At 38.3% G+C, this 14974-nt stretch overlaps 1 protein-coding gene across 4 annotated transcripts in view; it reads left to right on the top strand.

Annotated features, from left to right (window-relative positions):
• VPS54 (VPS54 subunit of GARP complex) overlaps positions 1-14974 on the top strand; it is a 132090-nt gene that overhangs the window by 15154 nt on the left and 101962 nt on the right. Inside the window, exons 2-3 of one of the 4 annotated variants that reach the window (XM_007970455.3) lie at positions 12435-12590; positions 14587-14792. In XM_007970455.3, coding sequence (XP_007968646.3) covers positions 12455-12590; positions 14587-14792 — 342 coding nt within the window. In that variant the 5' untranslated portion in view covers positions 12435-12454. Of the gene's footprint in view, positions 1-12434; positions 12591-14550; positions 14793-14974 lie in introns of those variants that run through there. The other 3 variants (XM_007970454.3, XM_007970456.3, XM_007970457.3) reach the window with 3 other exon arrangements.

Below are 14974 nucleotides of genomic sequence, written 5' to 3'. Positions count from 1 at the left end.
GGTCTTTGAGCATATCTTACTTTCTGACACAGGAGTGCTCAGGATAGACTTGTTCTTTCTGTATTCCATGTCTGGAGTTACATATTTCTTCAAAGAGTCCTGGTTTATTTTAGTCGGAGGCAGTATTTAGAAACAGAGGTCTGGGCACCAGGTGTATTCATTGCTTGGTGGGATTCTGGCTGGTGGTTGGGGTTGGAGGAGGCAATGCTTCTAGTGCCTTTCAAAAGAAGTTTTTAGCTGAACATAAAAAGATACTTTGAGCTATAAGAAAGAAAATCAAATCTTTACTCATCCTTATAAATCTCTTTTTTCTTTTTTCTTTTTTTGGAATGGATGATTCTGTTTTTTTCTTTTCCTTATTAGCCCAGACCCATTCTGTTATTACTTAAGTATTATTGGCAGCTGTCTGTTTTGTCTGTCTGTTCTGATATGTTCTACATACCATCCATTTCATTCATCTATAAAATTTTTATTATGTGTGTGACAGTAACTGTGATAAGCAAATAGAATACACAGGAAAACAGAAACATCAAGAAATTCGAAGTCTGATAGGGAAGAACTATATGAAAACCAAAACCTCAGTATGATTGATGCAAAAATTGAAATACATAGTGACTAAGTGTGAGAAACCAAAGAAAGCTTCTAGAGAAAATACTATTCAAACATAGTATTGATACAATTATAAGGAGATTACCACGTGAAAAAGGTAGAGCTGTTTATAGATTCTCATTACAGTTGTTAAAATGCCAGATTTGTTTCTAGATGGTAGTTAACTTGGACTATCAGAAATCAGTAGTTCCCTGCATTTAGTGCTTAGAGCTTTCCATTTCCTGTATTCTGTGTATTTTGTTTGCTTGTTTGTTTTTTCGAACTGATTTTTTTTCTGAGTAGACAAACTTGCTTATCCTGCATTGCTTATCCTGAAACTTTCTTAAGGTGTCTCATCATTTTTGTTCTTTAGCCTTTCAATGACATTATTTCTTTGCCGAAATTTTGTGATTCAGATGTCATGTACATTTGTTATATTTGTTTGTACATCTATGTCTTATGAATAAATCTATCATGTTTTCTTACCAGTGATTGTACTTTTATAATTATGCGATAATCAGTACAAAGTTTGGTTCTTACTGTAGGGAGATCTTCTTAATAAGAAGCTGTGGATGGTGAAGGCAGTGGAGAGTCAAATGTTTGGAAATTGGGACTCACCTTTATAGGCTGTCCCCTAGTTTTTTGTAATCCCCTTTTACTAGAGATCTTCCCTCTTGTTAATAAGAATTAAGAGTGGTGTAGGAAAAAAGAGAATGTGCATATGTTTTCCAATTCAAAATCTTTGAAGAGTAAACCATGTGTTTTTCTCCCCAGATACAGAAATAACTTAAAAGAATCTAGAAGTATTTTTTCCTGCTATCTGCCTAGATATTTCTAGGTTTCTAAAATGGCACTTAGGATTTTTTTTCTGTAAAAACCGCATGGTAAATAGAATAAATCAATATATCAGCATAGTATTGTCAGAATGAATATCTAATGTATCTGACATTAAGCAATTTCACATAAATACATTTTCCACATATCTGTGGCATGACACTTCGTGTCAAAATGTATTTATTTTAGATCTTGGGGTACAGAGCAAGATGGTGAACTAGAAGGCTCCACTGGATGTCCCCCTCCACAGGAACACCAAATTTAACAACTACACACAAAAAGCACTTTCATAAGAAACAAAAATCAGATGAGCACTCACAGAACCTGGTTTTAACTTCATATTGCCCAAAGAAGCACTGAACAGGATAGGAAAGACAGCCTTGAATTGCTGATACCACCTCTTCTTCATCCCCCATGCAGTGACTGTGTGGTGTGGAGAAATTTGTATGCTTGGGATAGGAGGAGTGCAGCAATTGTGAGATTTCTCATTGAATGCACTGCAACAGCAAAAAGCAAAACCAGGCTGAACTCAGCTGATGCCCACACATGGAGGGAGCATTCAGACCATCCCTAGCCAGAGGGGAATTGCCCATCTCAGCGGTTGGAACTTGAGTTCTGGCAAGCCCTTGCCACTGTGGGCTGAGGTATGCCGGGGTCCTAAATAAACTTAAAAGGCAGGGTAGGCCAAAAGGACTGCAAGTCCTAGTGCTGAGCTGGGCTCGGCACCAGTGGAATTGGGGGCACATGACTTACTAAAACATCAACTGGAACACCTAAGGGAGTTGCTTGTGCCACCTCTCCTCCAAGCCCAGGAAGCCCAGCTCGTAGCTCCAAAAGAGACCCCCTGCCTTCTGCTGGGGCAGAGGAGAAGGAAGAATAAAGAGGACTTTCGTCTTGCATCTTGGATACCAGCTCAACCACAGTAGGATAGGGTACTGGTCAGGCCCCCATTCCAAGCCCTAGCTCCTGGATAACATTTCTAGACACACGCCTGGGCTAGAAGGGAACCTGTTGCCTTGAAGGGAGAGACCCAATCCTGGCAGGATCCATCCTGTACTGACTAAAGGGCCCTTTGGGCCCCGAATAACTAGCGGTGATAACCACATAGTACGCCATGGGCCTTGGCTTGAGACTCTGAGACATGCTGGCTTCAGGTGAGACATAGCACATTCCCAGCTGTAGTGGCTACAGTGGGAGACTCTGCTTGAGAAAAGCAGAGGGAAAAACAAAGGGGACTTTGTTTTGTATCTTAGGTATCAGCTTGGCCATAGTGGGTTCAAACACCAAGTGGGCTCTTGGGGTCCCTGATTCTAGGCCTTGGCTCTTGGACAGCATTTCTGGACCTGCCCTGGGCCAGAGGGGAGCCCACTGAAGGGTGAGTCCCAGGCCTGGCAGCATTTGCCACATGCTGACTAAGAGCCCTTGGACCTTACGTGAACATTGACAGTAGCCTGGCAGTACTCCCTATGGGCCTTTGGTGGTGGTGGCCACAGGGTAAGGCTCCTCTGCCTGTGGAAAGGGGGGAGAGAAGTGGGAATGACTGTGTCTCATGATTTGAGGGCTAGCTCGGCTGCAGTATAACAGAATACCAGGTAGACTTCTAAGGTTTTTGACTGATCCCTAACTCCTGGAGAGAACCTCTGGACTTACCTGAGGACTTGGGGGAACTTGCTGTCCTGAAGGGAAGGACAGAAGCTGGGCTGGCTTTGCCACCTGCTGATGGTAGAGTCCTACATCCTTGAGAAAACACAGGCGGTAGCCAGGTAGTGGTTACCGTGGGCCTTGGGTGAAACTCAGTGCTGTGCTGGCTTCAGGTCTGACCCAGTGCAGTGCCAGTGCTGATGACCACAGGGTGCTTGTGTTGCCCTGCTGCAAGCCCCAGGCAGCTCAGCAGAAAGAGACTTTGTTTGTTTGGGAGAAAGTAAGGGAAGAGAACAAGAATCTCTGCCTGGTAATCCAGAGAATTCTTCCAGATTTTATTCAAGACTACCAAGGTGGTACCTCTGCAAGTCTGCAAGAACCACAGCATTACTGGGCTTGGGGTGCCCCCTAAAGCAGATACAGCTTAAATCATAACACCCAAGTCCATTAGAGTATCTGAAAAGTCTTCCCAGGAAGGACAGGTACAAATAAGCCCAGACAGTGAAGACTACAATAAATACCTCACTCTTCAACGTCCAGACACTGAAGAACATCTACACCCATCTACATCATCCAGGAAAATATGGCCTCTCCAAATGAACTAAATAAGGCACCAGGGACTAATCCTGGAGAAACAGAGTTATGTGACCTTTCAGACAGAGAAATCAAAACAGCTCTGTTGAGGAAACTCAGAGAAATTCAGGGTAACACAGAGAAGGAATCTAGAATCCTATCAGATAAATTTAACAGATTGAAGTAATTAAAAATAATTAGGTATTCTGGAGTTGAAAAATGCAACTGACATGCTGAAGAATGCATCAGAATGGCTTAAAAGCAGTTGATTGGCCAGGTGCGGTGGCTCATGTCTGTAATCCCAGCACTTTGGGAGGCCGAGGAGGATGGACCATGAGGTCAGGAGTTCGAGACCAGTCCAGCCAACATGGTGAAACCCTGTGTCTACTAAAGATACAAAAAATTAGCTGGACGTGGTGGCACATCCCTGTAATCCCAGCCACTTAGGAGGTTGAGGCAGGAGAGTCGCTTGAATCTGGGAGGTAGAGGTTGCAGTGAGATGAGATTGTGCTATTGCACCCCAGTCTGGGTGACAGGGCGAGACTCTGTCTCAAAAAACAAAACAAAACAAAAGGCAGTTGATCAAGCAGAAGAAAGAGTTAGTGAGCTTGAAGACAGGCTTTTTGAAAATACAAATCAGAGAAGACAAAAGAAAAAAGAACAAAAACCAATAAACACACCTACAGGATTTAGAAAGTAGCCTTGAAGAGGCAAATGTAAGAGTTATTGGCCATAAAGAGGAGGTAGAGAAAGAGATAGGGGTAAAAAGTTTATTCAAAGGGATAATAACAGAGAACTTCTCAAACCTAGAGAAAGATATTAATATCCAAGTACAAGAAGGTTATAGGACACTAAGCAAATTTCACCCAGTGAGGACTAACTTGAGACATTTAATAATAAAATTCCCAAAGGTCAAGGATAAAGCAAGGGTACTAAAAACAGCAAGAGAAAAGAAACAACATACAATGGAGCTTCAATATGGCTGGCAGCAGACTTTCCAGTAGAAATCTTACAGGCCAAGAGAGAGTGGCATGACATGTTTCAAATGTTGAAGGAAAAAAAAACATTTTACCCTAGAATAGTATATCCAATGAAAATATCCTTCAGACATGAAGGAGAAATAAAGACTCCCAGAAAAACAAAAGCCGAGGGATTTCATCAGCTCCAGACCTGTCCTACAAGAAATGCTAAAGGGCTGGCCAGGTGCAGTGGCTCATACCGGTAATCTTAGCACTTTGGGAGGCTGAGATGGGTGGATCATCTGAGGTCAGGAGTTGAAGACTAGCCCGGCCAACATGATGAAACCTTGTCTCTACTAAAAACGTAAAAATTAGCCAGGCATGATAGTCCGTGCCTGTAATCCCAGCTACTCAGGGGGCTGAGGCAGGAGAATCACTTGAACCTGGGAGATGGAAGTTGCAGTGAGCCAAGATGGTGCCACTGCACCCCAGCCTGGGTGACAGAGTGAGACTCTGACTTAAAAAAAGAAATGCTAAAGGGTATGTACTTCAATAAAAAAAGAAAAAGAGGTTAATGAGCAAAAAGATACCATCTGAAGATGTAAAACTAACTGGCAATATAAGTACACAGAAAATCATAGAATATTATAGTATGATAACTGGTGTGTAAACTAGTCTTAATTAGAGAAACTAAAAGATGGACCAATAAAAAATTATAACTACAATTATTTCAAGACATAAGAACAGTAAAATATAAATAGAAACAAAAAGCTAAAGTGGGGGGACATAAAGTGCAGAGTTTTATTAGTTTTCTTTTTGCCTATTTATGCAAGCAGTGTTAATTGTTATCTGCATAAAACAATGGGTTATAAGATAGTATTTGCAAGCCTCATGGTAACCTCAAATCAAAAACCATAGAACAGATACACAAAAAATTTAAAAATCAAGAAATTACATCATACCACCAGAAAAATATCACCTTTACTAAGAGAAAGGAAGGAAGAGAAGACTATGAAACAACCAGAAAACAAATAAATAAATGGCAGGAGTAAGTCCTTATCAGTAGTAACATTGAATGTAAGTTGACTAAACTCTCCAATAACAAGACATAAAGAGGCTGAATGGATGGAAAAACAGGACCCAGTGATCTGTTGCCCACAAGAAACACACTGCACCTATAAAGACACATGTGGACTTAAAATAAAGGGATGGAAAAAGATATTCTGGAGTAGTTCTATCAGGCAAAGTAGATTTCAAGACACAAACTATAAGAAGAGACAATGAAGGTCATCATATAATGATAAAGGGGTCAGTTCAGCATAGGATATAACAATTGTAAATATATATGCACCTAACTATTGGAGCACTCATATATAAAGCAAATATTAGAGCTAAAGAAACAGATTGGAAAGAAAGAAAAAAATTGAAATAATATCAAGCATCTTCTCTGACCACAATGGAATAAAACCAGAAATCAACATTATGAATTTTGGAAACTATACAAACTCATGGAAATTACCTAATATGCTCCTGAATGACCAGTGAGTCAATGAAGAAATTAAGAAAGAAATTGAAAAATTTATTAAACAATAATGGAAACACAACATACTGAAATCTATGGGGATACAGCAAAAATGATACTAAGAGGAAAGTTTATAGCTATAAGTGCCTACATCAAAAAAGAAGAAAAACTTTAAATAAAAACCTAATGATGGATTTTAAAGAAATGGAAAATCAAGAGCAAGCCAAACCCAAAATTAGTGGGAAAAAAGAGATAACAAAGCTCAGAGCAGAGATAAATGAAATTGAAATGAAGAAACAATACAAAAGATCAACAAAACGTTAGGTTTTTGAAAACGTTAGGTTTTTGAAAAGATGAAAAAAAGAAAACAAAACAGACAAATCTTTTGCCAGACTAAGGAAAGAGAGAAGACCTCAAAAAATCACAGATGAAAAAGGAGATGTTAAAACCGATACCACAAAGTTCAAAGGATTATTAGTGGCTACTGTGAGCAGCTGTATGCCAATAGACTGTAAAACCTAGAAGAAATGGATGAATTCCTATATACATACAATCTTCCAGGACTGAACCATGAAGAAATCCAGGGTGTGAACAGACCAATAACAAGTAATAAGATAATAGTTGTGATGAAAAGTCTCCCAGTAAAAAGTACAGGACCTGAATGGCTTCACTGCTGAATTCTACTGAGCATTTAATGAGGGTTTAATACCAATTGTAGTCAAATTAGTCTGAACAATAGGAGGATGGAATACTTTTAAACTCATTCTATGAGGGCGGTATTACCCTGATACCAAAACCAAACAAAGACGCATCAGAAAATGAAACTGCAGGCCCATATCTATCGGAGGAATAAGCCCCCGATGTTTCAACATAGGTTCTTTTCTATTTTCCCTAAGTGTCGGCCAGTCTGAGAAATAAAGGGAAAGAGTACAAAAGAGAAATTTTAAAGCTGGGTTTCCAGGGGAGACATCACATGTCGGCAGGTTCAGTGATGCCCCCTGAGCCGTAAAACCAGCAAGTTTTTATTAGCAGTTTTCAAAGGGGAGGGAGTGTATGAATAGGGTGTGGGTCACAGAGATCACATGCTTCAAGGGCAACAAAATATCACAAGGCAAATGGGCAGGGCAAGGTCACGAGGCCAGGGTGAAACTAGAATTACTAATGAGGTTCCTGGTCCCGCTGTGCACGCATTGTCATTGATAAACATCAGGAACCAGGTTGAGAGCAGACAACTGGTCTGACTAAAATTTACTAGGCAGGAATTTCCTAATCCTAATAAGTCTAGGGGCGCTGCAGGAGACTACGGCGTGTTACATCCCTATCTACAACTGCGTAAGGCAGACACTCCCAGAGCAGTCATTTTAGAGGCTCCCTTGGAAATGAGTTCTTTTCCCAAGGCTGTTAATTATGAATATTCCTTACTGGGGAAAGAATTCAGCAATATTTCTCTTATCCGTTTTCTGCAATAAGAGAAATATGGCTGTGTCCTGCCTGGCTCCCAGGCAGTCAGATCTAATGATTATCTCCCTTGTTCCCTGTTACCCTGTTCTTTTTTCAAGGTGCCCGGATTTCATATTGTTCAAACACACATGCTTTACAAACAATTTGTGCAGTTAACGCAATCATCAAAGGGTCCTGAGGTGGCATACATCCTTGGTTTACGAATGACAGGATTAAGAGATTAAAGACAGGCACAGGAAATTGCAAGAGTATTGATTGGGGAAATGATAAATGTCTATGAAATCTTCACAATTTATGTTCAGAGATTGCAGTAAAGACAGTTGTAAGAAATTATAAAAGTATTAATTTGGAGAACTAATGAATGTCCATGAAATCTTCACAATTTATGTTCTTCTGCCATGGCTTCAGCTGGTCCCTCTGTTTGGGGTCCCTGACTTCCCCCAACACATGTCTCTGACTATTGATGCAAAAAATCTTCAACAAAAATACTAGCAAACCAAATTCAACAACAATTGAAAATATTATTCATCATGACCAAGTGGGATTTATTTCAGGAATGCAGATAGTTCAACATTTGCAAATGTGATACATCATATCAAGGGGATGAAGGACAAAAAAAATCAATTGATTCTGAAAAAGCATGTCATAAAATTAAACATCCTTTCATAATAAAAAACCCTCAAAACTGGGAATAGAAGGAACATGCCTCAAAACAGTAAAAGCCATATATGACAGACCCATAGCTGTTATCACACTGAATGAGGAAAAACTGAAAGCCCTTCTTTTAAGATCTGAAACACAGCAAGGATGCCCACTTTCACTACAGTTATTCAATATAGTACTGGAAGTCCTAGCTGGAGCAGTCAGACAGGAGAGAGAAAGAGCATCCAAATTGGAACAGAAGAAGTCAAATTGTCCTTGTTTGTAGATGATATGATCTCACGTTTGGATAAACCTAAAGAATTCATCAAAAATGATTAGAAGTGATAAATTCAGTAAAGTTGCAGGATACAAAATCAGCATACAAAAATCAAGTAGCATTTCCATATGCCAGCACTGAACAATGTGAAAAAGAAATCAAGAAAGTCACCCCATTTATGATAGCTAGAAATAAAATCCTAGGCGTTAACCAAAAAAGTGAACAATATCTACAGTGAAAGCTATAAAATGTTGGTGCAAGAAATTGAAAACAAACACACACACAAAGGAAAGATGTTCTGTGTTCATGGATTGGAAGAATCAATATTGTTAAAATGTCCATACTAACCAAAGCAATCTACAGATTCATGTATTCCCTATCAAAATACCAATTACGTTCTTCAGAGAAGTAGAAAAAACAATCTTGAAATTTGTATAGAACCACAAAAGACTTGGAATAGCCAAAGCTATCCTATGCAAAAAAAAAAAGAAAAAGAAAATTGGAAGAACCACATTATGTGATTTCAAATTATACGATGTATTGGCCTACAACTATACACATAGAACAGTGGAACTGAGTACAGAACCCAGAAATAAATCCATTCATGAACAGTGATCTCATTCTTAACAAAGGACAGTCTTGGGGAAAAGGACGGTCTCTTCAATAAATGGTACTGGGAAAACTAGATACCCATGGGTAGAACAATGAAACTGGACCCCTATCTCACCATATACAACAGTAAAATCAAAATGGATGCAAGACTTAAATCTAAGACATCAAACTATGAAACAACGAAAAGAAAGCCTCGGGGAAACCGTCCAGGTCATTGAAGTGGGCAAGGGTTTCTTGAATAAATACCCCACAAACACAGGCAACCAAAGCAAAAATGAACAAAGGGAATCACATCAAGTTACAAAGCTGCTGCACAGCAAAGGAAACAACAAAGTGAGGAGACATCCCACAGAATGGGAGGAAAATATTTGCAAACTACCCATCTGACAAGGGATTAATAACAAGAATATATAGAGAGCTTAAGCAACCTTATAGGTAAAAATCCAATACATTGATTGAAAGATGGGCAAAATATCTGAATAGGTATTACTCAAGAGAAAACATGCAAATGGCAAATGGGTGTATTTATCATCAGAGAAATGCAAATCAGAAGTACAATGAGATATCTCACCCCAGTTAAAATGGCATTTATCCAAAAGACAAGCAGTAAGAAGTGCCTGTGAAGATGTGGAGAAAAGGAAACCCTCATACGGTTAGTGGTAATGTAAATTAGTACAATCACCATGGAGAGCAGTTTGGAGGTTCCTCGAAAAACTAAAAATGGAGCTGTATCATCCAGCAATCCCACTCCTAAGAATATGCAATAAAGGAAATCAGTATATTGAAGAGATATTCATGTTTATTGCAGCAGTATTCACAATAGCCTCGATTTGGAAACAGCTGAAGTGTCCATCAACAGATGAATGAGTAAAGAAAATGTGGTACATATACACAATAGAGAACTATTCAGCCATAGAAAAGGATGAGATCTTGTCATTTGCAATAGATGGATGGAGGTGGAGGTTACTATGTAAGCCAGGCACAGAATGAGAAGCTTCACATGTTCTCCCTTATTTGTGGGAGCTAAAAATGAAAATAATTGAAACTAGGGCAATAGTTACCAGAGCCCTGGAAGGATAAGTGTTGAGGAAGGGGGCCTGGAGGAGAAGTAGTGGTGGTGAATAGGTACAGAAAAATAGAAAGAATGAATAAGACTTAGTATTTGCTAGCATAACAGGGTGACTAGAGTAAAAAGCGATTTTAATTGTACATTTTAAAATAACTAAAAGTATAATTAGATAGTTACACAAAGGATGAATACCTACTGTGTACTCACAAAAATTAAAAAAAAATTTCAAAAATGTTTTTAGCCATTTTGTTTGATTGAGAAAGTTAACATGGTCGATCTTAAATGTAGAATTGTCTTTATCACTTTGTACACAGTGTTTCTGTGTTGTACAGTGTTTCTTACCCTTTAGATAAGTATGTATATTATCCTTTAGATAAATATGTATGTTTATCTCTATTAAATATGTGTAAACTTTTATACAGAAAAAACCATACACTTAATGTGTGTGGATGTAAATTAAAGAGGTCTTTCAAAGACTCTTTAATTTTCCCGAATACCATTTTCTTCACAGAACTTTTGCCACCAAACCTCTGATGTCTCCTTATTGCTTAGAGAATCAACTACAATTTAGCTATGCTGTGTGCGTGTGTGTAAATATAATTTATTTGTCACTTCTTCCCAGTGTAAACATTTCACTTTAGTCAGGTCAGTTTCCACTATAGTCACTTCCTTAGTCTTATGATTGATTATTCAGTGTTTATTAACTTTTGTTCATGTTATCGTAGGCTTTCTGTTTAAGCACCTTGAGGAAGTTGTTTATCTTTGTGTATTTTTAAAGCAGCTTGTTTCTTACACTTTCAGTGAATGGTATATTTGGTTATGTTTCCTTTGCATTGAAAGTACTGAGACAGATACATATTTTTAGTTTTCCAGCAAACTAGAGGGAAGTTAGAACAGACGAACTATTTGTCACAGGTTCTTGCCTCATATCTCTGCTCTTTGTTTTTTATTTATTGTTTGTTTGTTTGAGACGAGGTCTCACCCTGTTGTCCAGGCTGGAGTATAGTGGCGTGAGCTTGGCTCACTGTAACTTCTACCTCCTGGGCTCAAGCGATCCTCTCACCTTAGCCTTCCAAGTAACTGGACTGCAGGCATGCAGCACAACGTCCAGCTAATTTTTGTAATTTTTGTAGATACGAGGTTTCATCATGTTGTTCAGGCTGGTCTTGAACTCCAGGACTCAAGCAATCCACCTGCTTTGGCCTCCCAGAGTGCTGAGATTTACAGGCATGAGCCACTGTGCCTAGCCTCTGCTCCTCATTTCCTACTCTTGTTTATCTATTCACCAGTTTTTCTAATTTGGCTTTTTGTTTTGTTTTGTTTTTTTGGACTTGTTAAACCTCATATTCTTTCTGGGCCTTTCTTATCTCTGTTTTGAGAGAACTTAGACTAGGTGATCTCTAAACATTTCAATAATAAAATAATGCATGTTCTTTAGTATCCAGTTTCAATATTGCTTCATTTATAAAATCTTACCTGACACTGTAGCCTATATTATGTTGTCTTGCCCCACAAATTATTTCAATACTTACTTTAAAATGTAGACATAGGTTAACTTGTGTTTTGCTTACATATATTTGTTTTAATTAATACAATTGCAAGCTCTTTGAAGAATGACACTTCCTTTTTAAAGAATTTAATTACTGTTAATTTTTTAATCATTATATTACTATATAGCAGTCACATCATAGTAATTACAATGACAGTAACCTCTCTGAATACTAACTTTGAGGCAAACATTATTTTACATGCTTTACTTATGTCCATTCTCATAATTCATACTGGGATGTTTATGAGATAACATCTCATTTCATCTCCATTTTACTGATGAGGAAGGATGCATACATAAAAGTTAAGTAAATTTCCTCACCACTAGTGAGTAAACATAGGATATGGACCTAAGCAGGCCCATGCACTTACCTGTTTTGCTATAATGCATAACTATTGTATACTTGTTGAATGAATAGAGTGTTTTTAACCTTTAATATGTGTTGGGTACAACCTTGGTAGTTTTTGTACTTTGAATAAAAGATTAAGGATGTTTCACTTTTTAAAAAATGGGGACAAATAACTGTCTTAGTAAATAAATATTGTGATCAATTTTCCCAGTTAAGAGCAAATATTCAAATTGCATACTTTGAGGTATTTTGAAAAATTCTTCTGTTTTTGAAAGAAAGTTTGTGACATATATAATACTTAGAGTTGGATTTTGATTTGCAGTAAGTGTCTTAATTATTATTTCTTGCTCGTTTTCAGTTGAGTGGTGATTTTATGCAATGGCTTCAAGCCACAGTTCTTCACCAGTGCCTCAAGGAAGCAGCAGTGATGTTTTCTTTAAAATAGAGGTAGATCCGTCAAAACACATTCGACCTGTGCCGTCACTGCCAGATGTGTGTCCCAAGGAACCCACAGGTAATGCTTTTTTTTTTTTTTATAGGAGTTTTACTGATGATTTATATTATCTTTAAATGAGTAGTCAGGTTTTATATACCTATGTTAGAAGAGTAAATTTTATGAAAAAATCATTTGACGGGCCTGGGCGCGGTGGCTCACACCTGTAATCCCAGCACTTTGGGAGGCCACGGCGGGGGCGGATCACGAGGTCAGGAGATCGAGACCATCCTGGCTAACACGGTGAAACCCCGTCTCTACTGAAAATACAAAAAATTAGCCAGGCGTGGTGGCGGGTGCCTGTAGTCCCAGCTACTTGGGAGGCGGAGGCAGGAGAATGGCGTGAACCCGGGAAGCGGAGCATGCAGTGAGCCGAGATCGCGCCACTGCACTCCAACCTGGGCAACAGAGCCAGACTCCATCTCAAAAAAAAAAAAAAATCATTTGGGGCCAGGCATGGTGGCTCATGCCTGTAATCCCAGCACTTTGGGAGGCCAAGGCAGGCAGATCACTTGAGGTCAGGAGTTCAACACCAGCCTGGCCAACATGGTGAAACCCCATCTCTATCAAAAACATAAAAAATTAGTTGGGTGTGGTGGCACATGTAATCCCTGCTACTTGGGAGGCTGAGGCAGGAGAATCACTTGAACCTGGGAAGTGGAGGTTGTAGTGCACTCCAGCTTGGGTGACAGAGTGAGGCTCTATCTCAAAAAAAAAAAAAAATCATTTGGAAATGATTGGGAAATTGGAATATAGTTTTTTACATGTATTTCATGCATTACTTATATAAACTGAAGAAGTGTTGAAAATGAAGGTACAGATTGAAAACTGCTTAAAACATGGTATAGTCAGCCCTCATCATTTGCATATTATATATTTGCAAATTCTCCTGACTCCTTAAAATTTATTCATAATCCCCAAATCACTACTTGTGGCACATTTGTGGTAATTTGCAGTCATGTGCAGAGAAGCGAAAGATTTGAAATACCTGACACACGCATTCCCAGCTGAAGTTGAACAAGGCAAAGCTATGCCTTCTTGTTTCAGCTCTCATACTATAAACTAGTGTTCTTTTTGTGGTCTGTTTTTACTTGGTGCCACATGTTCGGAGCTTGGTGATTTTGCTGTTTAAATTGCCCTTAAGCGTAGTGCTAAAATGCTATCTGGAGTTCCTAAGTGCAAGAAGGCTATGATGTCCCTTGCGGAGAATATACATGTGTTGTGTGAGCTTCATTCAGGCATAAATTACAGTGCTGTTAGCCACAAGTTCAGTGTTACTGAATCAATGATGTATACTGAATAAGGCATCTTTAAACATACAAAACAAGGTTATGTATTGATTGGTTGATGAAATTATTGTGACCAAAGGCTCACAGGAACCTAACTCTTCAGTTTCCCTACAAGCAATGGTTCAATATTTGCTAATTCCATATTCACAATAACTTTATAGAACAAAAATACTACTGATAATGAGAATAGAGTATTTATTTTTCCTTCTTGTATGATTAATGCCACAGCAACATTTATGTCACCTAATTATAAGCCAAAGGATATTTTATCCAGGAGAACCTGCCATGATATAATAGAAAAGAGGCCTACCTCTAAAAAACAGTGGGGTATTAAAGGATAGAAAATTTATAATAGAAGGTAGCATAGTTCTGATGTTAAAAAAAAAAGATAGAGTAATTGTACATTAAGGAAAGGAATTCATGAAAGACTTTGACTATTCACTCCACCCTGCAACTATAACTCTCAAATTTTGCATATCTTTTATCTTGTGCATGTTTTTCAAAGCCTTAGTAATTGATGCTGGCAGCTGAAGATTATTCAATCAGATTGATTTTTATTAAATCATTTACTGTGGAAGATTAGTTGGTTTGCGTAAGATGAAATCTATGCATTTTTAGTTTTCTAGTGTGTACTTTCAAACATAGAACCAACTTTACAGCATTTACAGAGTTCTCTTGTTTACTTTTTGCAGGTGATTCACATAGTTTATATGTTGCCCCATCTCTAGTTACAGATCAACATAGATGGACTGTATATCATTCCAAAGTAAATCTCCCAGCAGCATTAAATGATCCTAGATTAGCAAAAAGAGAATCTGACTTCTTCACAAAAACATGGGGATTGAACTTTGTGGATACTGAAGTCATACCTTCATTCTACCTCCCACAGATCAGCAAGGAACATTTTACAGTATATCAACAGGAAATCTCTCAGGTAATATCTAATCTTGGCTAGTTATCGTCAGGTCAAAAGTAATAGAAATATTTTTAGTATGCTTTATTATAGATTTTTGACCAGTAATGTTTGATGAACCTATAGTATTCTTTTTGTTCATACAAATTATACTGTCCAGGGTTGCATTTAATTCTTTGCTTAAATATATTTTAATACATTTC

The sequence above is a fragment of the Chlorocebus sabaeus genome, chromosome 14 (genome assembly GCF_047675955.1).
Source record: "Chlorocebus sabaeus isolate Y175 chromosome 14, mChlSab1.0.hap1, whole genome shotgun sequence".
In the NCBI taxonomy this organism is placed as follows: Eukaryota; Metazoa; Chordata; class Mammalia; order Primates; family Cercopithecidae; genus Chlorocebus; species Chlorocebus sabaeus.
This window is presented reverse-complemented; position numbering and strand designations above follow the sequence as displayed.